This window comes from Curcuma longa, unplaced genomic scaffold (assembly GCF_044706935.1).
Source record: "Curcuma longa cultivar G26 ecotype Majalengka, Jawa Barat unplaced genomic scaffold, ITB_CL_G26_1.1 contig_4294, whole genome shotgun sequence".
NCBI classification, from domain to species: Eukaryota; Viridiplantae; Streptophyta; class Magnoliopsida; order Zingiberales; family Zingiberaceae; genus Curcuma; species Curcuma longa.
The window spans coordinates 35141-59184 of record NW_027434113.1 but is presented as its reverse complement, the minus strand read 5'-3'; the positions used below and the strand labels follow the sequence as shown (position 1 = coordinate 59184).

Below are 24044 nucleotides of genomic sequence, written 5' to 3'. Positions count from 1 at the left end.
TTTATAACTGAGCATAGTGACAAGTCAGAGAAAAGCCAACATGAGCAATACAAAAAGAAAGTATAAATGTGAACGGAAATAATTTAGTACGAGAATGAAGTTTTTTAAAAAAATGATAAATACGCACACAAAAAATAAACATCAGAACAACTACAACGACAAAAAAATATCAAAAGAAATTTTAAAAGGACCATCACTAATTTTACATGCTCCACAAACTATTAGCAGAAGGTTTACTTTGCTTTGTTTTTCACCATGCTGAGGAGATCACCGAAAAGTTTATCCTCTGCTTTCGGCATCTTGTTCATTGGTTGCGAGTAAGAGGGCACTGAATTCGTATAAGAAGTCTTATTCACAAGCATGTGATTATCTTGCACAGAAAATCCCTGCATCATCTGCGAAAATTCATGTGGACTAGAATAGCCGCTATATGTGGCACCTCCCGAAGCAGAGAATTGAGAAGTTGGTTGCTTCAAATACCCACCATAACCAGTCAACTGATTGCTGTAGAGAGCTTGCTGACTAATGGTAGGCATATGACTACCATATACCTGCTGTGGATAGATAGCACTCATCTGGCCATTTTGCATTGGTGCATACACGCCAACATATTGATTGTTCTGGACAAGCTGAGGCTGCAGACCTCCAAATTGATGGCCTGCCATAACTTGCTGATGCATTACTTGAGGGCCTACCATAACTTGCTGATGCATTACCCCCATAAAACCAGCACTGGGCATTGGTTGGAAAATTTGGGGCGGGAAGCTTCCAGGATGGTCAGTTGGCCCAGCTACTGAGGTGTTACCTGCAAACTGACCATGTTGCAGCACTTGAGGCTGCAAACGACGGAAGTCACTGGACGGAGCAGATTGAACTTCCCAAGGTGCTAGAGGAAGAACTCCGCTTTGGTTATTTACACTATAACCTTGTGCTGGCTGCTGGGATGAAAAGTCTGTAGGGACTTGGTTGGTCAATATAGTATTTGTTTGCTTGAGTTGTGCAGGCTGTTGTATTTGCTGAGGATTCACCTGGAGTGGTGCTGCAGAAGTATTCACCTGGAGCCGGCAGGGATGACAATGCCAATTGGGAATCAGATGGCCTTGGGGGATTACTATTGTTCACTTCAGTATTGGCATTTGAAAACATGTCTGCAAGGGCCAAGATGTTTTGGTTTGAAGGAGAATTAATCAGCGATTCACTGACAGGTACCAGGGTTAGATTCTCATTTTTGGGTTTATTGTAATCTTCACCGCTGAGAAGATCAATTCTTGGATCAATTATAGCTAAAGAAGTTGCCGGACCATTGAGGGATGGAGGAGCAGGTAATGATAATTGCTGAAGAGGAGGTTTGTCACCAGCTATTGTGCTTGTATTTGACCTACATATCACATGCATTAAAAACTCATCATGCTAAATATCTAATCAAAAGCAGTATTTTCTCAAGCCGCTAGGAAGTGGCAGTTCCTAAGCACAATTAGGGGTGGGTATCCCAAAGTCAAAATTCAAAAAACAGATTTTTGGACAAAAGCCAATTTGCAGAAAATTTAGAAAAAAATCAATTTATTGGAGTGTCAAGTTGATTTTGATTCAAAAAAAGAATGATTTTTTCCTTGCAATTTGGCACAGTCATCAACGGATAGAACAAAAATGATACTAATAAAATTATAGAATATATTTATGTATGCTAAATATAATAGATATGATAGACCTAGTCTCCTGCCTAATCATAAAAAAATAAATATATATGATCAATTAGTTCCGTGCAAAGATTATGCATATCTGGTTGTAATCCCCTTTGGAATACAAACTAACAATAGATTTTCTACTCGGTAGTAGAGTCAAACCTATTCTACCTTGACAGTCAGCCACTACCACTTCCTTTGTGAAACATGGGAACTTGATAAACACAATGGATAGGATATATATATATATACACACACACACACACACACATAGTTACGCTTAGAAGGGTATACATACATAAGTTGTAATCCTCCTCGAGATATAAAGATAATAGCGGAGGCCTTATTCTCCACTTGGTATTAAAAACCCTATTCTATCTCTACAGTTGCCACCGCTACTCCCTTTGTTGTTCTTCTCACTCTTTTGAATATTGTTGTGTAACCTTTTATTCTACCTATTGTGTATTACCTAAGACCGGGCCGGCCACCCCCAGGAATTGAGTCCATGAGACTCTGGGATTTATCATTTTTTTTATTGTGTATTACCTAAGACATTCGACTCTCCTCTTAGTCCTCTTATTCATAACCCCTTACTAGTGGCATCAACATCTTGACTATCCATTTGCACTTAAAATAAATGAGTTTGTCAGGTTTACAGCCTCGCTAATTAAGTTCCAATGTGAAATATGTGAGCTTAATAAACATCACCTTTTCCTTTAAACACTCATGGGCAACTTGTGCCATTGGTCAAGTTCATTATGTTGTTTAGGGACTAGTCCTATTTATAGTAACAGTGGTTCATGCCATCTTTTTTACATTTCTTAATGTATGAAAATCCCAAGATGTCTAATGTTTTCAAAATATTCTAAAACAAAGACATAATTTGTTAATTAAACCATATGTTACAAACTGATAATGCTCTTGCATACATTTAAGCAACCTTTACTTATCTCAAACGAGTAGTGTTATTGCAAGAATCATCATCAATTTAATCCTGCATATATATTATGATATATAAATTATACCCTAAATAATATTGAGGAATCTCACACAAATCGTACTGTTGAGTTGTGCTTAATAGCTCTCAATATATTGGTGTTGTTGACCTCAAGAATTGCCATCCACTCAAACCTGCATATATATATATATATAGAGGTTTGATATCCCGCGCGACTCATCCCTACGCGATCCGTGCGCGACCGCCGACCCCCGCCCACTTCCGCCGCCGTCGCGCCGCCGTCCGATCACCGCCGGCCACCGGACCCGGACCGTTGGATGCGCAACTCGCCGGCGCACATTCCGGCATCGGATTCCGGCCGGAATCCGGCCGGAAACAGGACAGTGCCCAACGGCCACTGTCGGCCGGAAATCAGTCGGATTCCGACCGAATCGCGGCCGGAGACTGGCCGCGGTCGACGTGCCAACAGTAGCTGTTGGTCAATTCCGACCGAAATTCGGCCGGATTCCGACCGGAATTCGGCCGGAACCCGGCCACCAGTCCGGGGCCGGTGAGTTGCGCATCCATCGCCGCCGGTCCGGTGGCCGGACGGGGGAGCGGCAGCGGCGAGAACGCCGACGACGCAGAGAAGCTACAGTGATTTTTTTTTATAAACGGCCGGGATCGCGTGCGCACGGGGCGCGTTTTTTCGTTCGCGCAGGATATCAAACTCGTATATATATATATATATATATATATATATATATATATATATACTTCTAACCTACCTAAATAATATTGTGGAGATGCAATCACCTAATGTTACTAATCTTGTTCCTTTTTTATACTCAGCGGTAGAACACCCCTTTGCATGTCTTATCTTCAACAAATTGTCTTTTCTTTACACCTAAGAGCTTTTAAACAAACATAGCCCTGATCCAATTGCTTCATCTTTATCTGGTACTGACACACCAAAAAAGCTACAGGCGCTAATGTACTAATGTCTCTTTATTGTCACATTTTTTGAGGCTAGATTTATTAAGTTTTTCATCATTTGTCCTCTGACTCCATATCACTTCATAGCTAACTCATTCTACCTCCCTTGCAAGAAATGCACCGCTCCACTACAAGTGTATTGTTCGCCTAGTGAGATGCCTTTATTAGATTTTAACAGCCAAAATAATTCCATCCATTGAAACTCCATCATGGCTAAGTTTTCATCTGACTTTGCCTTTTGCTCCTAAAAAATGGCGAGCACACATCCATTAAGCATTCTATTACGGAACCAGTTTTCTTGATATAATGATTACCCACGAGTATTGTGTTACTCAAAAATATCAGTATCACATCAATTAATTACATAAAGTTTAAACTACTTAAAGTATGTAAAACATTTAGACTTCTTGATTTTATTTTTTCTTTTAATTTTATGCAAGGATTGAAATTTCGTGCCGTATCGCCCGATACGTACGAAAAATTTTGTTCCGCCGCGGCACCGGCACCGGCACATCGCCGACACACGAATTCCGACCGGGGAACGCCTCCTGAGGCATCGCGAGGCCTCGACGACGCCGCCGGAGGCGCCGCCCGGGGCAGGCGATGCCGTCGGGGCCCCGCGACACTCCGCGCAAGCCGCGTACACCGATCGCGCGGCGCGCGATAATTTTTCTTTTTTTCGTTTTTAAAACTTAGGTTTTAATTAGATTTTAATAATCAATTCCTAGCTATAGTTCAAAGTTATAATTCGGAATAATTTAAATAGGCTTTACTAAAACCTATAAAATTATCAAAAAAATTTATTTTTTATTTTTAAATATTTAGATTAAATTTTTTATTTTAATTAATATATTTTATATTTTAAAAATACCGAAACTATACCGGCACGGTACGATACGGTACCGAAACTGTATCGTTCCAGTCCAGGACCGAAACTCCGGCACGGCTCGATATTTTAAACCTTGATTTTATGTCCAAACCATGCGTATAAAAATCTACACGAAGAAAGATAGCAAGAGATTTGATATTTATCATTAAGTGCATTTTTTAGCTCCTTGGGCCTTTGAAAAGGTATGTGCCATAGCATCTAGGTAAAGTCTCTTCCGCTCAACTATTAAATGCATCTAGAGTACAGATTCTAGGGACAAGACACGCCTTTTAATAACACTTCTCACAATTCACAACTAGTAAATCTTACCGGAAACTAACACAGAGGAAAGGTTAGAAATAATAGCTTTGACAACTGAAAGTAAACACCATACTTTTGCGATGAATTTGTTAAGAGAAATGGGAAGGGCAGAATCATTTACCGTTGACCTGTCTCTTTGTTTTCTGTTGAATCATCAAGATCTACAAGTGCCTGAAGGGATATGGGCTTTGCCACCTGGACAGCTATCCCTGAGGCAATAGAATCATGTTTTGCAAGTACGTGCTCCAAGTCGTCATTGAGAGCAAGTGCTTGACCGAGCAACTCCTCGTCTCTATTATAAATAGCAAAAGAGGTAAATTAGCCAAAATGCAATTTTCCCAATCTTTTCAAACCGGAATGAGGAAACAAACTGAATAAACTTAGTATCTTCTAATATGGAGAAAAAATTCTGCCTCAGAATCTAGACAAATCCTTTGAAGTAGTTGGCATGAACTGTATTGTGCAGAAGACTAGGCATGAACAAAAGTCACCATGGCTCATGGATCATCATGGCTGAACAATTATATATTGGTCAAGCTTGCAAAGAGCCAGACATGCAATTTATGGGCTCTCCTTCAAGCAGACATTTGAGCTCCTATCTTACTCAGACCCAAATACAAGAGGATCAGACAATAATATGGATCTAGATGCCGGACTCTTTTTTTAATAAAAGAATTCTTTACACCTGGTCAGTAGGAGTGTCAGTGCCAGAGAAAGAAGGTTAGATTAAGTGTCAAAGTAACATACTAAACTCCAACATAATTGTCATTAGAGACCAAGCTCCACTGCTGTCTTCAATCAAAGCCTTCAACTTATACACCTTGCTTCTCCTTATTGCAAACATCCCCTCTTGAGATTCACTGCTGGCCTCCACCTTCAATCAACCCATTATGGTCATTTCCGACAATGATTCAAAAACCCTCTAAGGTATCAAAATTTCTAAGTAAAACTCAGATTAACTATGATTCTGATTTGAATCAGCCTATTTTAATTGATTTCCTAAACTATGGATCAAAAGCCTTTGTTGAGATGCAATAGAAAAATTGAGACATCTCGAGGACCAAAGCACATGCTATAAAATCTAAATTCCATCCAGGCACCCTTTCACAAAGAAAATATCAAAGTAGAGGAAATTGCAGAAACAACATACAAGGTTTTGTTGATGAGCTGCACCACTCTCTGCTTGTAAGTACGGCACTGATCAACGAGGTCAATAATTACTTCCTGCTTGAGCCCCTAAATATAAGAATTAGAACAGATGCAATTAATTTTCTGCCAAGAGAGCATGTCAAATATCAAGGGAAAATAAGAAATAAATCTAATCTTTAAGACACCACTTAATTTAGTACCAAGTTCAACATGACTAGAAAAATATCACTAAGTTATTCAGCATAGTAGTAACCAAGCATAACCTAGTTGATACATAATGCTCTATGGTTCAAAATAAAGAAAAGTATGCTCCATATGATTAACAAAACAAAAAGATTTTGTTCTAAATTCCAGTGTCCAATTGCTGATACCTCTCTGTTTCCTGGATCTATAGCATTCAGCATCTCAGAAAGAACATCCATGAGGCCACGAGCATTTTGAATTTCAGCTATGCTGCAAATTTTAAATTGCAATTAAAGTCTTGCAGCAGTTTTAACACACCACAAAACAGTACTGAGCAAGAAAACTGAAGTAAACATTTATGGGAAAAAATGTTCCTCAATTAAACTTATTTAAATTGTTGATAAGTTTTTCGAAGGGTGACAAAGAACAAAGAGGCGTTTGCAGGTAACACAGACAGGTTGGTATTTTTTGGAGAGTATGTGCCACCGACAAGTCACACATTTGTTTACAAGTATAAACAATTTCCCATTTACATATCAATTTAAAGTCATTTTGCATGCACTGTATGTGTAAGAACTATCGAAAAATCACCATCAAAATGGGAGTGGCACACAATAATCTTCATCTGTGCATGGAGACATGAAATTAAATGTAAACTAAGTTTGTGGCATGATAATGGCATAATTTGTTATAATTTGGATGTGAATTGGCAGAGTATACTTCATGTGACATAAATAGATTAAAATTAGGTGATTAATAGAATAAACAGTGAAAACAGAGAAAGAGATAGGTGCTTTCCCTCTTTGGCTGAGTTATATTAACATAAAAACTTGGATACTTAACGTTGGAGTTTTTATCTATCTGTGAAAAAAAGTGACGCCGAACTATACAGTTCTTGCAGCACAATCTTCTATTGAAACACAACAAAGAAAATACAAGGGTTGGGCAAACACCTCAAAGCGGGCAAATCAGCTCCAGCCGAAGGATCAGGAACTTCATGAAAATTGGCACTCTGTCCAGATGGAGGATACAAGACCAAAGGCTCCTTTTGTGGAGTAAATGTAGGGGCAGACCTCCCAGCTCTCTGAGGAAATACAGCTCCAGCTTGCTGAAACACAGATATAAAAAAGAGACTAAGAAAACCAACAACTAAAATATGTTAACAAAGAATCAAGATAAGTAGGATAACTCTAATGACACAAAATTATCAATTTAGCAACTCTTCTGGGGGTCAAATATGCAGTTGAAATTGACAGACAAGATAATACTTATCTGATGCACAGTAAAGATCTGACGTTCAATATAGCAGTTGTGAGGGTCACAAGAACAGATCAAGGAATGCCTCATTGAGACTTTAATTGTCTTACTGTATAACAAGAAAAATGTTCTGTCATCCTTTCCCCTTTCCATCTAGTACAATTTTTGGCCATGGTTCCACTTTCTATCCAGTGTAGTTTTTGGTTAAATTCATCATCATTATCAATTCATGTTACTCCAACTAACTATTTAGAGTTAGCTACATCGATTGTATCCCCCTACCAAACTCTATCGAAGGCTATATCACTAGTAATTTTCAGATATCTTTATTCATTTTCTTATGTCATTCACAAGAGTTGTCGTTGTTCTTCCTATACCCTTTACATGTTTAGCTATAATCAACTCAATTTGTCTAACTATACAACATATTAATTGCCTTTGAACGTATCTAACCATATTAACAATTTTATTATATATTTAATTATCTATCCTAATTGTTCTTGAATAATAGTATTTTTTTCTATTTTAACATAGTCTCGTATATTTCATTTCAACATTTTTATCTCTACTTAAATTGACATTTTGTACATATTGCTTTCTAACTGCCCTACACTTTAATCCACAAAGTACAGATGATACTACAATGTTACTAAATTTTCTTGTAGACTTGAAGGTACATGATAATCATACAAGATTCCAATATTGACTCGTTAAAGTCGATGATATCTTCATCAATATCTCCTTATCAAATAAAAATTCCAAAGCTATCTAAAACCTTAGCAAAAATTTTGTATTCATCCAATTCAATATCTCATTGAACCATTGCTTGTCTCACTGTCTAGCTAGAAAATGTTGTCACCCTTTCCTCATTTCCATCTAGTACAGTTTGTGGCCATGCTTTCATCCACTGTAGTTTTTAGTTAAATTCAGCATCAGTATCAAGCCATGTTGGGTTATTTAGTGTTGGCTAAATCTATTGTATCCCTCTACCAAACTCTATCAGATGCCATATCACTAGTAATTTTCAAATCTCTTTATTCATTTTTTATGTTGTTAACAAGAGCCCTCATTGGTTTTCCTATAACCTTTTTTTTATAATCTAGGTGTCTTGACTAGTCCTGGAGGTGGGCGACCTTCTCTCCTAGTTTGCCCACCGGGTACATCCAAAAACACAATAGTAATACGTTGGTGACTGATCCCCGCAGTCGCATCATCCCTGTAAAGCCGTCCACGTTGAACTGCCCTGTAAAGCCGTCCACGTTGAACTGAGTACTCTGCCTGTGAAGGCAAACTCCCAATTTTTTCCGCACGTGGATACTTCGACCGAGGCAACCAAGCAGAGGTTTTCCACCAAATTCGACGTTGACTCGTACTACGGCAAAGGATTGAACCGCGGCTTTCTTGGTTGGCATCATACGCCTTTACCGATGTATTGTGCCCGAGGGGCACAACACATTAACCTTTTTGTCTTTAAGTATAGATCAACACAACTTGTCTAACTACACAACACATTAATTGCCTTTGAACATATAACCAATGTTAACATTTTTATTATACATTTTATTATCAATTGAGGTTACACTTAATTGTTCTTGTAGTATTTTTATTTCATTTTAACATAATCTCACAAATTCATTTAAAAATTCTCATGATATATTGCGGTTTTATACATATTGCTTACTAATAGCCCAACACTATGATCTACAATAAATTATGGTACAATATTAATAAATTTTCTTTTAGCATTAGAGGTACACAATGATGAATGATCATACAAGATTTCAAAAGCTCATTTAAATTTCAATATCAATTCTTTATGTGCTCGATGGTATCTTCGTCAATTCTCCCTGTCGAATAAAGAATCCAAAGGTACCTAAACTAAAACTCATTCAATAATTTCGTATTCATCCAACCGTGGTTGTTCTCCAATTGTTTTATTAAACTATCTTTTTAACAAGATTTGAAATTAGTGTCGCGTTGGAGTTCCAGTCTAGTTTCCTTGTCGTGTTGTGCCAACACATTGCACACATCATCACACTTCCAAGTGTTATGAAAGATATTCAAATAAGATTTAATCTCATAATCTTCAAATATAAGTGTATATCAATTAAAAGTAATTTAAATTAAAATTTCAGAGTAATAAGTTATAAAATATTATTGACATCTCAATTATTTATTACACCTAGCTAATGTCAAAGTGATGTTATGCATTGGAAGAGAACAAGAATTAAAGTACCATTCCATGCAAAAGTTACAATCCCTAGCCGAAATAGTATCATTTCACCACCATGTTGTGTCAACACTCAAACCTCTTCAGTAGTCCTTACAACCTTTCACGTAGTCTATTTACTTCTTAAAAAACTATATTTAATTGAACTAAAAATTTATTGTAGAACCATATTTAAAAAAAAATCAATGTGTTAAAATGAGCCAAGATGAATTCATATGGATTTTACGCATTTAAATCACTTTCACTTACATAAAGAACTTTTAATATGTGTATATCATTAGATAGTTGAATGAAAATGTAGATAAATTCTATAAATTTTACTCTGATAATCTTCCTCCACTTAACTTGTTACTCCTGAAAATAAAAAAAGAGTATGACAATTGGAAAATCAATAGAATTAATATTGTAAAACAATAAGTTAGTAACAAATATTTTTGAATAATCATGATGCATGGCAAAGCGTGCAAAGAGTTGGCACAACAAATATGGGCAACTCGAGAAATTAATTGTGTTGATCTGTATAGGATTTCAGTAATTTACTAGAGGTTCAACTGTGTACCTAACACAATGAAACAAGATTTCAAACCATGCCTTTAGATATTCAATTTGTGTCGCTTAATTTCAAACCTTTAGTTTCTAAAACTTTTGTGATTAATTTCTTAATAATCTCATGAATTAACACAATATCATTTGTAAAATAAATAAAATTAAATTGCATAAGTTATCAAAAAAAAGTTTGAAATCACATGGAAAACATTAGAATAGGGAAAGAGTAACTGCTAGCACACATGTATTAGGCCAACATTTAACACATTTTGAAAATTGCAAGGGCATTATGTCTTATGAATCCATTTTTTCAGTTTCTGACATCCAGAGGTAATGGGGGGAAAATGACTAAAGCATCTTAAAAGTCAAAAAGTACTTCGGAGTGCTAAGCTTATTTGCAGCTAGATAAATGAATATATCAAGTTTACCAACAATTCTTGATATGCAGCATAGTATTGTGGATACGTTGCATGTGGCCCACCAAGTGCCTCTTGCCAAGTGTCAATTAGAATTAATATCTTTTCTTGGACTTGTGGATCTGGCTGTAAATTGGAAAATCTCATGATTTGAAGGAGAAATATTTTGAAACTTAAATCTATACATTACATCAAAGTTTTAACCTTCTTCTTTACAATTTTGACCATCTTGCGTAGAACATCTTTCTCAGCAGCATACATGCGGACAATATCACCACAATTTTTTATCACCGTCTCCAGCAGCTGTCAGATCATGTCAAAATAAATACTTGCATTACAAAAACAAGCATGCAGAAATGAGAAAGCTGCAATAAAACAACAATATGAGATAAATAAATTTATCAATAAAATGGAAATTAACCTAGATATGCAGTGTGCAGCTCATGGAGTTTATCCTTAAACAAACATAAACATAAAAGAGAAACTGTGGACAAAACATTAGCATTTCAATTGATTGATTCTGTTCAAACATTAATTCTCCTGAAACCTTGAGAACAGTATGAACAACTTTTCTCCTTTTATTGTAGTATTCCTAGAAGCATTGATCCAAGTCAAAAAGAAAAGGCCAAAAGTCTAGGCGACTCTCTTATGATGAATTTGATCACCCATGTTGAAGAATTAATAAACAACTAGCAGTTTGCCAGCCCTGATCCTCATTGAACACACTTTTCATCTTATCTGATTCTTAGTATTAGATGTGCACTACTAAGATTACAAAAAATTATAATTATAGACCACCAAACTAATCAATCCAAAACCAGCTATTTTAGTATTTGTTACAAGTGAAAACAATTTGTTTGTCAAGACAAGAAAGTTTGAACTTTCTGGAAGTTAATTAGATATTAAACTCTCAACGTCAGTTCACACTCCATTGTCCATTGTTTAAACCTCAAATTAAATTGCCATACTTTAATACCCACCAATTATCTTAAATAGAATTCCTAGGTATATCCAAAATCAAGAAGCCAAATCAAGGTTAAAAATCTTGAGTTGTATCAAAGTTTCGGTTTTTGACTAGAACGATAATGTTTCAGTATCATATCAATGTTTCGATGCATGGTGTTAGTAATGTATTGAAATTAAAGAAGGAGATGAAGTATAGGAAGGAGACATTATCTATGTCAAGCATGGTTTTAAATCTAATATCATATTAGTAAATTATCAAAACTTGATATCATTCAACATAGATAATATCTCCATCCTTTGTTTCATCTCTTTCCTCCTTTAACCTCCAATCTGTCACTGGCACCATGCATCGGAGTGTCAACACGATACTGAAATAATATCTTTCCAGTCAAAGACCGAAATTGCGAAATGACTCAAGATTTTACTAGAACAATACGTTTTGACCGTTTCACACAATATGGCACAAGATTTCAAACCATGGACCAAATATGCAATCAAGTTTTAGAAAATTATTGACAACGGTGCAAGTGTTACCATAGATCCAAAAAAACTAAGAAAAGATAAAAATGTAATGCGTGTGAATTAAAGTTAAAGGGACAAAATAAAAAATGACTCATAGTTTTAAGGATTATCCAATTTAAATGTAATGCATATCAACGATCCACAATCAACAAGTAGAATAAATCATTATTGATGCATGTCTAAACAAGAAATTGATATACAAATTTAGGGGAAGCACTAATGCCTAGACAACATAAATGATTTATTATGTCACAAACAAAAGATTAAATCTAGCATATCTACCAAGTAATGGTAAACTGATATACTTCTAGTTTTTATGATAAATGATTTCATGCTCAAACTGATATTTTGCCTGTTTAGAATTCAAATGAATCTAGGGTAAATACCTTTGCAAGAAACAGTCAGCTTCAAGATCCTTTTTAAGGGAAAAGGAAAACAAAAAAAATAAGCTAGAAAGGTCAAATCAGATGATCGATGATTTTGCAATCAAGAAATAGTATCAGAGTCTATTATAATTGTATTTACCAAAGTCAGTCTGAACCAATACATGCATCCTTAGTGCAATTAAGTGTAGGTCAAATGAGGTAATTCTGCACTTCAACACTCATGTAAGGGGTTGAAGAATCAAGCCTTTGCAAACAGATTGAGCCAATACAGATCTGGGGGCAGTATATATCAAGTTATGCACCTTCATCTTTATGCCTAGAGACCATTGTCATTCACAAGATCACAGATCAATTTGCCAATATAAATAAGAGGTACACCCTATAATACAAATAGGAGAAAGAAAAAGATACCCACATAGAAGGACAATAAGATAAACAATTGCCATAAATAGGATTCCATTAGGATCAAACACAAGAACCACATTTAGTTATGAGACAACCAAAAATGGATACTCATTAAAAAGACAGATATTAAATCAGCACCCGTGCAGCAACATAAATATCGCTCAAGAGCAATTTCAAAAGTGGAGGAAACATGTGCTAGTTTTATGCTTACCGTTAATGCAAGTAGCTGAACTCTAGGATTTTTATGACCAATGCGCCTCTTGAGTCCTTTAATAACTTCCTTTGCCTGCCTGATAATATTAGAACCAATGTTAAGTTAGTGTTAGAGAAGTTCCAACTATAACAACGAAATCACTCAACAAACAATGCAAAGAAAGCCCAACCAGCCATATAAGCAAAATTGTGCAGCGAAGATTTGAATTATGGTCAAGTATGACATTGATAACCATTTTGTCGGCATTATGTTGTTAATCCATCCTACTTCATAATCTACTTTAGGTTTTTATTTTCGCAGAATTATCATGCCTCAAATGAAAATAATTCAAATAAAAAAGTTCATATACTAAATCCAATAGGTTGATTGACATCACTAATTCACAACAGTTCCTTGTTTCTAAAGTACATGAATTTTGTCCCATTGACAAAATAGTCATATTTAAGGAATTAGCCATGTAACATGGGAAAGCACCAAAAAGTTGAACAATATATAACCTAGAAACTTGAGACTATGAACCAAAATAAGCATGGTTCAAATGTTGAATGATGATTAGCTCAAGGAATAAGTTTATAGATTCAGGGTCAAATTTGGTGAACTTTATTAGAGAAATAGGTACCTAGAAGATATAAACCCGGTGTGTTTTATGCTTCTCTAGTCAATAAAGCATAGATGAGAATGTTAAAATGGATGTGTGAGGTTATGAGAGAATCTAAAATTAAAAAATACTAATGTTTTAAAGCAATTGAGTGTTAGCTCCAATAGATGATAAAATGAGAAAGTAAATTAATATGATATGGCCATATGGGCATATTCAAAGGCAACCAATAGAGTTTTTAGTTAGACAGATTATATCGATTAAAGTTGAAAAATCTGAGTAAAGAAAACTGAAGAACACTCTCTTTAATATAACTAAATATTGTATAATAGGACAGAGTATTACTAGTGATATAGTTTGCAACTTGCATAGAGTATAGTGTCAAGATAAGGTCCATGTAGTCAACTACAAGTAGTTGAGAGTAATGGCTTGTAGTTCTAACACCAATAGTTTGACTGCAAGTTACAATTATTCTCATTATACACTAACGGTTGACATCACTAATGAAATGTACTGAACAACACCAAATTATTTGGTAAAACAAGAAGACTATTGATGTAATTTATCAATGTTTTTTGTAATGAGATATTGTTGTAGACAAATAAAATTTTGTGACTTTCACAAGGCTTTAGATGCATAGTATGATATTGTTTAAAATAGATTCAATATAAAAACAAAATCTAAAAATATGCCAATTAAACATAAAAAAATACAATGGAGCAGTCGCATGATATGGTATAGTCAAGTCAAATAAGGAAAAAATAAATACAGTCAACAAACATTGCCTTACATGGAGATCAATCAAGGGAATAATATTTAGGTAGCTGATTCCAAATATTTGGATAAACACAGTTTGATGATGAGGATGATGATCAAACAGTCAACAAATATTAAAGCAAAGGGTACAAGCAAATACAACGAAAGTATAAACTTATTTTTAAACCAAGTTTGATATCAGCATTACTGGTTTCTCTAAGTGCTTTAATTATCTTGCTTATTATCTTTGAAGCTAGCAATGATAACCAGAGTTGTTAATCTAATCAATTGTAGTGAAAATAGTAGAACTAGCAAGCTGATTCAAATAAGACATGGTGCTCCTATACATTTAGTAGTTAAATCCTGTGCTGAAATCAACATAATATAACAGAACAAATTGTTTAAAGTAGACTGATAGCTGTGTATAATGCTCCACAAGAAAATCATTAAAAGAAGATTCAAGCTAATTTCTGAATGGTTGCTTAAATGCATAATCACTCAACCACAAAGGGGATATCTAAAGTAATTTAAATATAGAAAGCTGAAAAAAATGGTTTTTCTTTCAAATGAAGACTAAAACTTGAGGATTCCGTAGTTCAATGTTGACAAGTTCATGAAAGAAATAGAAAAAAAAACAAGTATAACAGGACCTGAAAAAAGGAAGTGTCTGACTGTAGAACAAAAGTTGAGGAAGTGTCTGACTGTATAACTTGAGGATTCCATGCAATATTCCAAACAAAAGTTGTATCATTCACCTTACTACCTTCTCTGAAACTCTTTCCAGTTATCATACCGATGCACAAGGAAAACATGAACTACACAAGCAACTATCCTAACAACTAAATATGAGCTGCATGAAGGTGAAATTTAAAGTTTTTTTATTTTTTTTATCTTGCCACAACAATTGAACATGATGAAGCAAGATCTTCAGATCTAAGCGTATTCTGCTTCCAACGACTCATCTTGAGTGTCAGACTGTAGTTAAATCTGATCCCATAGTGGAACTTCATATTTATCCTATAAAGTGCATATTCATAACCTGATTGAGTGAACACTTACTGCCAAAGAAGTACTACTTGCTTGCTAGAGTATCTAAGTTGAAGAACAGATAATATCTGCGCACACTAGGCTATCTCTATGATACAGAAATAAAAGTTTTAGGCGTCTCTCTTCCACGAACCATAAATTAGCTATCTAAGTTTGAGAAATTCTTATTCGAAGTTACACTGACTAAAACTCATAAGCTCCTAGAAACTCTATCCTTTTCGCCAAGGACGACGAAGACCAAGAATGCATGAAGAACAACAAAGTTGCAAGAAGACCAAGAATGCATGAAATTAGCAACAAATAAGTTCCTGAAAAAGATTCTAGAAAACAAAAACGCCAAACAAATTAACTATCGTATCGATTCAAAAGTGAAGACAGACAGTGAAACAAACACCGACAGCATCTAAGATCCGCGTACCCAGGGTCGCGATTGAGGATATCGCAGATCTGTACGTTCATCGCCCAGTCAGGGCCGATCAGCATATCGCTTGTCGCCCGATCCACCAGCGCGGCAGCCATCGCTTCTTTTCCAAAACCTCGGAATCCGACCGACAAATATCGTGGCCACCACCTAACGAGATCCGAGAAGACTAGGAACCCAAGGGAACCCGCTGACCCTCGCCTGGGATCGACCCCCAAAGCGGAGAACAGACGGGAAGCGAAGGGAGGAGCGAGGAATCCCTCCCTCGAGGAGCAGAAAGCGTGTAATGGATCTAGTCTCCTTTTTCCTTTCCTGCCGTGGGAGTCAGTCGAAGAAATTATTTCGAATATTTTTTAGATTTTTATTATTAAAAAATACCGTAACGGAGAAACGAACAGAGAGTAGCTTCGCTCCCTCCGTCGGGTAGATCGTAGTTGGAATGGCATACAACGGTTCGGACCTACGGGAGCGATCCACGTGTCGATGCAATGGAATGGAATATTATATGAGGTGATGCGGTACTGCTTCAAGCCTTCAAGGGGGAAGTCAAAGGTTTGTTGGAATTTATTTTTTCAGAAAAAATACAAAAAAAATTAATTCATAAAGATGATGAAGTTAAAGGATCTTTCCCTGGACCCAAGAATTTACTTATTTTAAAAATGCCTTCCAAAGAATTATTAAACGCCCTCGAGGTTTTAAGTCTCTTGCTGTTTTACCCCCTCAAACCTCAATTGTTTGTCTCCCCATAGGCTTGGTGGCATTACTTGGTCATTCTTACGACTAAAACAGATTTGCAGGTTTCTGTCTATTAGCAACTCTCTGGGGAAAAGAATCACTTCTCGTTGAATGGTGTCAAAAGATAGAACAAGAGTTGTACATGACATAAACAAGAAAAACATGACCAGTACCAATCACCACTTAAGTATGGCATGCATTACAGGTGAGGCCGAGAGTATAATATGAGACATTAATATGACGGATAACAATCCCAGTCTAGTTCCATCTAACACTCACAACCAGATGACCGCTGTTGGGTTGCACGTCCTGACACATCGATTGTATCCGGTAGATATCTGCATGCATGATATCGACATACATCAATATAATTAGTTGAAGCTCCAAGAACAGTTGAACTGCTACAGTTTAGAACCCAGATCAACAATCTAAATGCTATGGAAATTTTGATGTCTTCCCTATGCAGTAATGTAAAACGCTGATTATTTTTGTTGTCAATATTTCACTTGGAGAAGATATTCTTGTAATTATGGTCAATGAGGGAAACTGCAGATGATAGCAGTGATACTTACATATCTTCCTCTGGTTCATTCTTTAGGGCATTTTTGGCAATACACTGGAAAGCAGCTTCCACATTGAATCCTTCTTTAGCTGATGTCTCAAAATAGGGTATGTTTCCCTTTGAAGCACACCATGCCTTCACTTTCTTTTCAGAGACCTGAAATCACAGAGATGGAAAGAAGCATTTTAAAACACGTATAATAGTAGTCTGGAGCTTAGGAAAGTATTGCTATGTGAATCAGTCAATTGTATCTTTACATGGCTTGCATTTTCTCAAAAGAACCCAATAGGGTTAAACGTATCCAAATTGTTTACTCGGAGGTTAGATGGACTTTGATTCATACATCGAATGTAAAGGAGAGAATGACTTACCACACGGCTGTTTCCACCATCAATATCAATCTTGTTACCCAAAACTATGAAAGGGAAGTTCTCAGGGTCTGATGGACTAGCCTGAATGAGATAACCACACAGATGTAACATAACAAAACTTTCATTACTCTTTATCTTGTTGCAAATCACACAATGAAGAGGGTCAAACATCATTTACCTGAACCAGAAATTCCTCACGCCAATTATTCAAATTATCAAATGATTTCATAACATTAACATCATAGACAAGGACACAACAATCAGCTCCACGATAGAAAGCCACACCAAGGCTTTGAAACCTTTCCTGTCCTGCTGTGTCCCATATCTAAATAATAAAATGTAGCAAATGAGATTATAGAAACTACTAAAATATATACAATCGATAATCTAAGAAAAAGATTACGTGAGCTCTATACAACTTTATTAGAAATAAAAGCTTATTAGAATGAAATTGCACATCGTTGCTTTTGCCGAACACACATGACCTCTCCCAGCAACCAAAAAATCAAAAAGACAAAATTGTGAAGAACATATTAGCTTACTTTTTCAGCAGCTATCCCTTTTGTTTCTAAGACAATGATGGGGCTGTATTAATTTTTACTAGTGTACTTTTCCAGCTTGTCCTTAATTGTAAAGTAAAGTATTGAATCATAAAGAATGTTCCAAGAACAAGAACATTTTTCTGCTAACTGATAGAACAATCTCCAGGATCCAAAAGTTATCTAATCTAGTCACTGTTGGATATGGTAACAGTATATGTGGTATAGCACTATCACCTCCACGCTTGACAATGAATATTACCTAATTCAGAACTGCAAAACGGACAAAAATAAGAAAAGTAACAACAATATATCCAATAACTTACCATAAAGTCAGAAACAGTTGTTAACCAAGTTTGATATAATATCTAGTTGAAGCATTTGCACTTTGCTATCCTCTCTTGTAACTTTGTAAGAAATGTAATAACATTCTAGGTACGTTGTCTTAACTATTCTCTTGTACAATTCATTGATTAATAAAAATGTTTTGAGCATCGTATACCCCATATTTGCACAAAAGGAAAACCAATTCAGAACTCTATTCATCATAAGTTGGATAAGCATGGGGCAAACAGGATAATCAACATGAGTTCATCATTTACTACAGTACAGAAAAATATGAAGTGAGATTGCATCAAAATCCAACCTAGGAAACTTTAATATAGGGAAATTTATCAAATCAGGCCTCTTAAATGTGTGATTTCTGAACAAAAAACTGTGTATTTGACTTGTTTCCATCCTACAATGGCTATTAAGGGGTTTCTCATACCTTAATCTTGCATAAAGTTGAGATTTTGACTTTGCAAGTTAGCTTGAATGACGAAAAATGTCCCACAAGATGATTACCAAGATATAGCATCTCAACGAAAATTAGAAATATGAGTGTCTTCTAACCTAAGATGGCCATTTTGGAGATCTTTCATGCCTTAATTCTGCATAAACTTGAGATTTTTTACACCTCGAGCTGATATTAATTGTTGTCATTTTTCGCCATGCAAGTTGGTTCTCAAATCAACTTCTAGGTTTAGAAACCCAAGTTCAAGAAATAAGATCTAGGGAAACCCACAGTGACATCTTAGACTGGAAGGAACTAATATATCTATTTTTTATTTCAAAATCATGTCACAAACTGATATGTATATCAAATTGCATTTGAGTATTGGAGGGAAATTTGAAAACCAAAAAATTTAAGACAGGGGCTTGATTTTCTTAACTAAAAACCAACAATGGAGCATGATTTGATCAAAAGCACATTAAAGGGGTGTGATTTGGAAAAAAAAACATAAATTAAATTAAATATAGTGTGAAGTTTGTCAATAATCCTCATGATAAGCTTCCCTATAGATTTTAATTCCATGAAGTAGCAGAAATTTCAGAAGTCCAAATAGTTAGAACTTATGGCTTGTTAATAAAACCACTGTTTGCAATTAGTCGACATCAGTGACATGGACCATTCTAATTATGAGTAGAATTAAAGGCAATCAGACATTTATTTTTGTGTTTGCACATTTAAAAAATTTAGTAAATAATATCATGAATAGAGAGGTAAGGTTCGGGGCAATAACCATATTGACTTGGAAGATCTAAATGTGAGAATAAACAACAGCATCAACAACCAGAGAAACCACGCAAAAAACAATGAAAGGCATATTTTAGGAACTAAATGCTAACTTTCTCTTTTTTACACGGACGTGTCTGCAGTAGATTGTCAAAAGAAAGCACAAAACCATAAATAATAATAATAATAATAACACAACAAACATAAATGTTATATCAGTGAACAGTATCATTCATAGGGAAAAAAAATTAATCAAAGGGATGTAGAGCAAGAAAGCTAACAAAAAAAAAAAAAAAAAAAAACACATTGTGAAGTTCTTTACCTGCAAGGTGAACAATCTATCATCGATCTGGACTTCCTTAGTCAAAAAATCGGCTCCAATGGTGGCTTTATACTGATTGCTGAACTTCTTGTTTACATATCTATGATTACCATCCAGAAACAAATTATGCAACATAAATACGATAATTCCACCAAAAGAACAAACCCTTTAACCAAAATTAAGACAAAAAGAAGGCGAAAGGGAAAAAAAAAGGGGGGGCGGGGAAGCAAATTGAGCGTACTGATTCATCAGCGATGTCTTTCCAACCCTAACAACGAAGGCAATTTGCGCATAAGAAAATATCTAGATTATCGAATACAAAAAAAAAAACAAAGAACATTTTTCCTCGTAAAGATGGAAATCACACCCGCTGTCGCCTAGAATGATCACTTTGAGAAGCATACGCCGCCGGGACGCCATGGGTTCGCAGATAGGCAGCGTCGTGAACGAGGAAAAATCCTCGAGGACTCGCGATCAGGATTTTTTCCGGACTCTCGCGATCAAGCCGGCAAGCCCTATAATTCAGCCGGGGGAAAGCTTTTAGGCCCCTGGTTTTTCTAAAATTATAAAAACAGGCTTCATTTTCCAAAAACTCCTAGAAAGATCTCGATCTCCTTAAAATACCCCCATTAATCCAACTCCCCTCCCCGTCTAATCATCCCGCTCGTCCAATACAAACTCGTCTTCAGAGTGCAAAATTGTTTAAAAAGTGCATCCTTTCTGCAGTGCAAAATTATCAATTTCAACTGGACCTGTTCGTTGATTTGAGAGCTTCAAAAACTTCTTCACGCTGAAACCCACCAATTGCAAGAATTAATGGTTAGAAGGAGCTTGAATAATACTCCGTGAAAAAGGCGTCTTTTCGACCGTAGGTCTTAATCAATTATTTAGCCAATTGGGAGACCAGAAGGTAGGCCAACTGTGACACAAACCAACGAACCTAGCTTTATGAATTTAACCAGGCATCATGTCTTCTTCCTCCTCCTCCTATTATCCCATACTTGGAAGGGTGTATTATCCCATACTTGGAAGGGTGATGATGGACAGCAGCAGAAGAAGATGAAGCCATGAACAGCCAAATCAACAAGATCACGCACTCACTAACTTTGCAGCGAGTTAATTATGCCACCAGCGGCCAATGCCAACACATGGCACTGCTTATGAATCCTTATCGACATCACACGATTCCTCCAACAAAAAACGACAAGATAATAGGAAAATAATTATAGATTTCTCCTGTTCTTCTGTATATGTGTGGTTTGAGGACAGACAGGGGAGTTTATTTAAGCATAAGTTCCAGCGATCACAGCGCTACCTTACACAACAAAGCGGTACGAATAAATTCGATGACGTCGATCATATTTATGCGAGTCCAATGCCCATCTATAACTCAAACTTGTTTATTTAATGGCAAACGTTATGAATTAAATTGTAGGCAGGGCAACTCGCTCTGTTCGGTTTTAAAAAACAATTATTTTTTATTTTTTTTCTTTGTTTTTTTTAAGGGTAAGTTGGTAGTTGTTTGATCACTCAGACATAGATAGGGGGTTGAGGCGAAGCTGATAAGGGGAGGTGGGGCAATGTGGTAATTGTTGGAGAATATTCCATGATCCGTGAGAGATTATTACATGGAGTTATATTATAAGAGAAATTTATTGAATTTAATTTTTATAAAAATTAAATTCAATTTTATCTGTCAAGATGGCTTGAACATATAATCTCAAATTGTTGTGAGCTGTTAAGTTGTTCGAGCATGAATAAAATATCATTGAACGAAGTTGAGTGCTCTGAGTATCGCAAGATCTAAACAGCCTGAGTGCTTCCCAAGTCTGTATAGGAAATGAGGAGCAAAGTCAGGACGTTAAATGCTCCTGAACAATATGTCAAGTCAGGACACCGAATGCTCCCAAGTGCACACGGAGTGCTCCTGACAAATGTTAGTCGAGCGTTGAGTCGGGAAATCAAATTGCTCGATTGCTACCGAAAATGCTCGAATGTCAAGTCACCTGAGCGTGGGTCGCTGAGTACCGAGTCGAAAAAGTGACTTCAAGTCAGGAAATGAAATAATGCTGAGGTCATTTCACGCAATTTCTTTAAAACATATTTGTTCCCTTCGACTGCCCTTCAAGAGTTATGTTGGGCATCTGTTTTCCAAAATATAACAGGACTATCACATAGGCAATCAAACACTGATTGTTTATAGTAAACTAAGTCTATACCAAAACGATATCATAAGTATATTGTTGAGTGAAACGCACAATAGGAGAAGATGAAAAGGAACAAAGGTGAAAGGCTTCTACTTCACAATAAATTGCCAAATAAAATATCATTTATTGAATTTACTTGAATTTCAACAAAATGAAAAATCATGTGGTAAAATTTGATTGATTTGTTTAGGCAAAGTTTATTTTAATTGGTCCAATATTATATGTGCGCAGGTCACACTCGCACACAAGCAACTTGATTTAGTATAACTTGAGCTCTAGATTTGCATTGTTGATAGTCCATGTGTGTGAGAGAGTATTATTCAAAATCTTTATGATATATTATAAATCAATTATAATATCATTAAACTCTAATACGAGATTAATTAGATCCCGTTCACAATAAAATTTCTTCTATTTTTTAAAATTTTTTTTATTTCCATGCCAATTTTTAACGGTAGTTGCTAAGGTGGAGGTGTAGTCGACGTCCATGCATGCATGGGTGGTCCGACGTGCCCGTACGAGAACAAATGTTAAAGTATATTAGAAGTTGTTTTTGACGAGATCTTTTCAATATTTTAATTGTTAATCCTGGCTTAACGATCATTTGACTTCCATTAATGTCAACTATTTACTTATTATTATTAATTAGGAATGACAATCATGAAGGAATCATTATAAGAACCATAGCTCAACTTTATCTATTGAGCTTGTAATAGGGCTAGCTTGAGGAATATAATCGAGGTTAGTGGAGAGCTCAGGAAAAACCAAGTAGAATGGAGAACTCTAAGTTTGTCTTAATCTACTTGGCAACCTCCGATCCATACGTGTTGAGTGTCGATTTAGCTCAGGAGGTTAGTCCTTTAGCCTAGAGCGTGACATGCAGACCTATAATTTTCTGAAGGAGACTACTAAATGTCGATTTGTCTTGGATCACATGTGTAGTATATGCTAGCTTGGTATAGAACCAAGTACGTATGGCCACTTAGCTAGGTTTATATGACCTGATCATGGTATCAATTATCGGATACGGCCACACAAACTGTCCAAGTTGATGAAGGCTTATTATTATTATTATTATTATTATTATTATTATTATTATTATTATTATTATTATTATATGTGGCATGGATGGGGCGCCATACAATCTGTGACAAATGACAATGACTCTGTGAGCTCAGTTAAATCTTATTTTATTAAAGAAGTCTTTAGCTAATATATTGGATAATTTTGTTTAATCCTAAAAAAAGAGAATGATAATTTGAAAGATGTAGTCGATTGATGATAGGTTTAACATGAATTAGATGAAAAAATAATAGCTTACGAAATTCTCACTCAGTTAAACACATAGGATAGTTTTAATTATAATCTAACCGTTTAAATATATTTATTAAAGTATATATATTCGCCTAGTGTATTAATTGAATAATCGCAAGATTTATAGATTTTTTTTTAATTTTAAGAGTTCAAAATAGTATAGTATTTATTGTCGTTTACCCAGTAAGGTACTTGATTTGACACATGGATGAGTTTGGGTCCCATTCTGGGTACCAACACAAATGGCTTCCAATGGTAAAAAGAGAATGACTTGGGTATCGAATAAATGAGTGAAAATGTTGATCAATCAAAATTCATGAACCCAAGCGGTGGATTCTGTTTTTTAAACCGCTGCGTTTTAATATAGAGAACATTTTACTTTCCCCCCTCAACTTTTATTAATTTTCCAATTAGCATCGCATAACTTAAAATATCAATTCTGGGTCTTAACTCTTAACAATAAATATTAGTCTTATTTGGAAATTCTAAAACGATGAGAGGCGAAGTGCAATTTTTTGAAAGATTACGAAGGAAAA

The 24044-nt window shown here is 35.6% G+C and overlaps 1 protein-coding gene and 1 pseudogene across 1 annotated transcript; both read right to left on the bottom strand.

Annotated features, from left to right (window-relative positions):
• Positions 1–79: 79 nt before the first annotated feature.
• On the bottom strand, positions 80–16208 carry LOC141819368 (TOM1-like protein 9; annotated as a pseudogene).
• A 512-nt stretch (positions 16209–16720) lies between these two features.
• On the bottom strand, positions 16721–20492 carry LOC141819363 (ras-related protein Rab7). The gene is made up of 7 exons (XM_074706691.1): positions 20355–20492; positions 20229–20255; positions 19988–20087; positions 17747–17893; positions 17569–17649; positions 17208–17353; positions 16721–16973 (listed from the first exon to the last, which is right to left on the bottom strand). The coding sequence occupies exons 1-7, from the start codon at positions 20405–20407 to the stop codon at positions 16904–16906; spliced, it is 624 nt and encodes a 207-aa protein (XP_074562792.1). The 5' UTR covers positions 20408–20492; the 3' UTR covers positions 16721–16903.
• Between the last annotated feature and the right edge of the window lie 3552 nt (positions 20493–24044).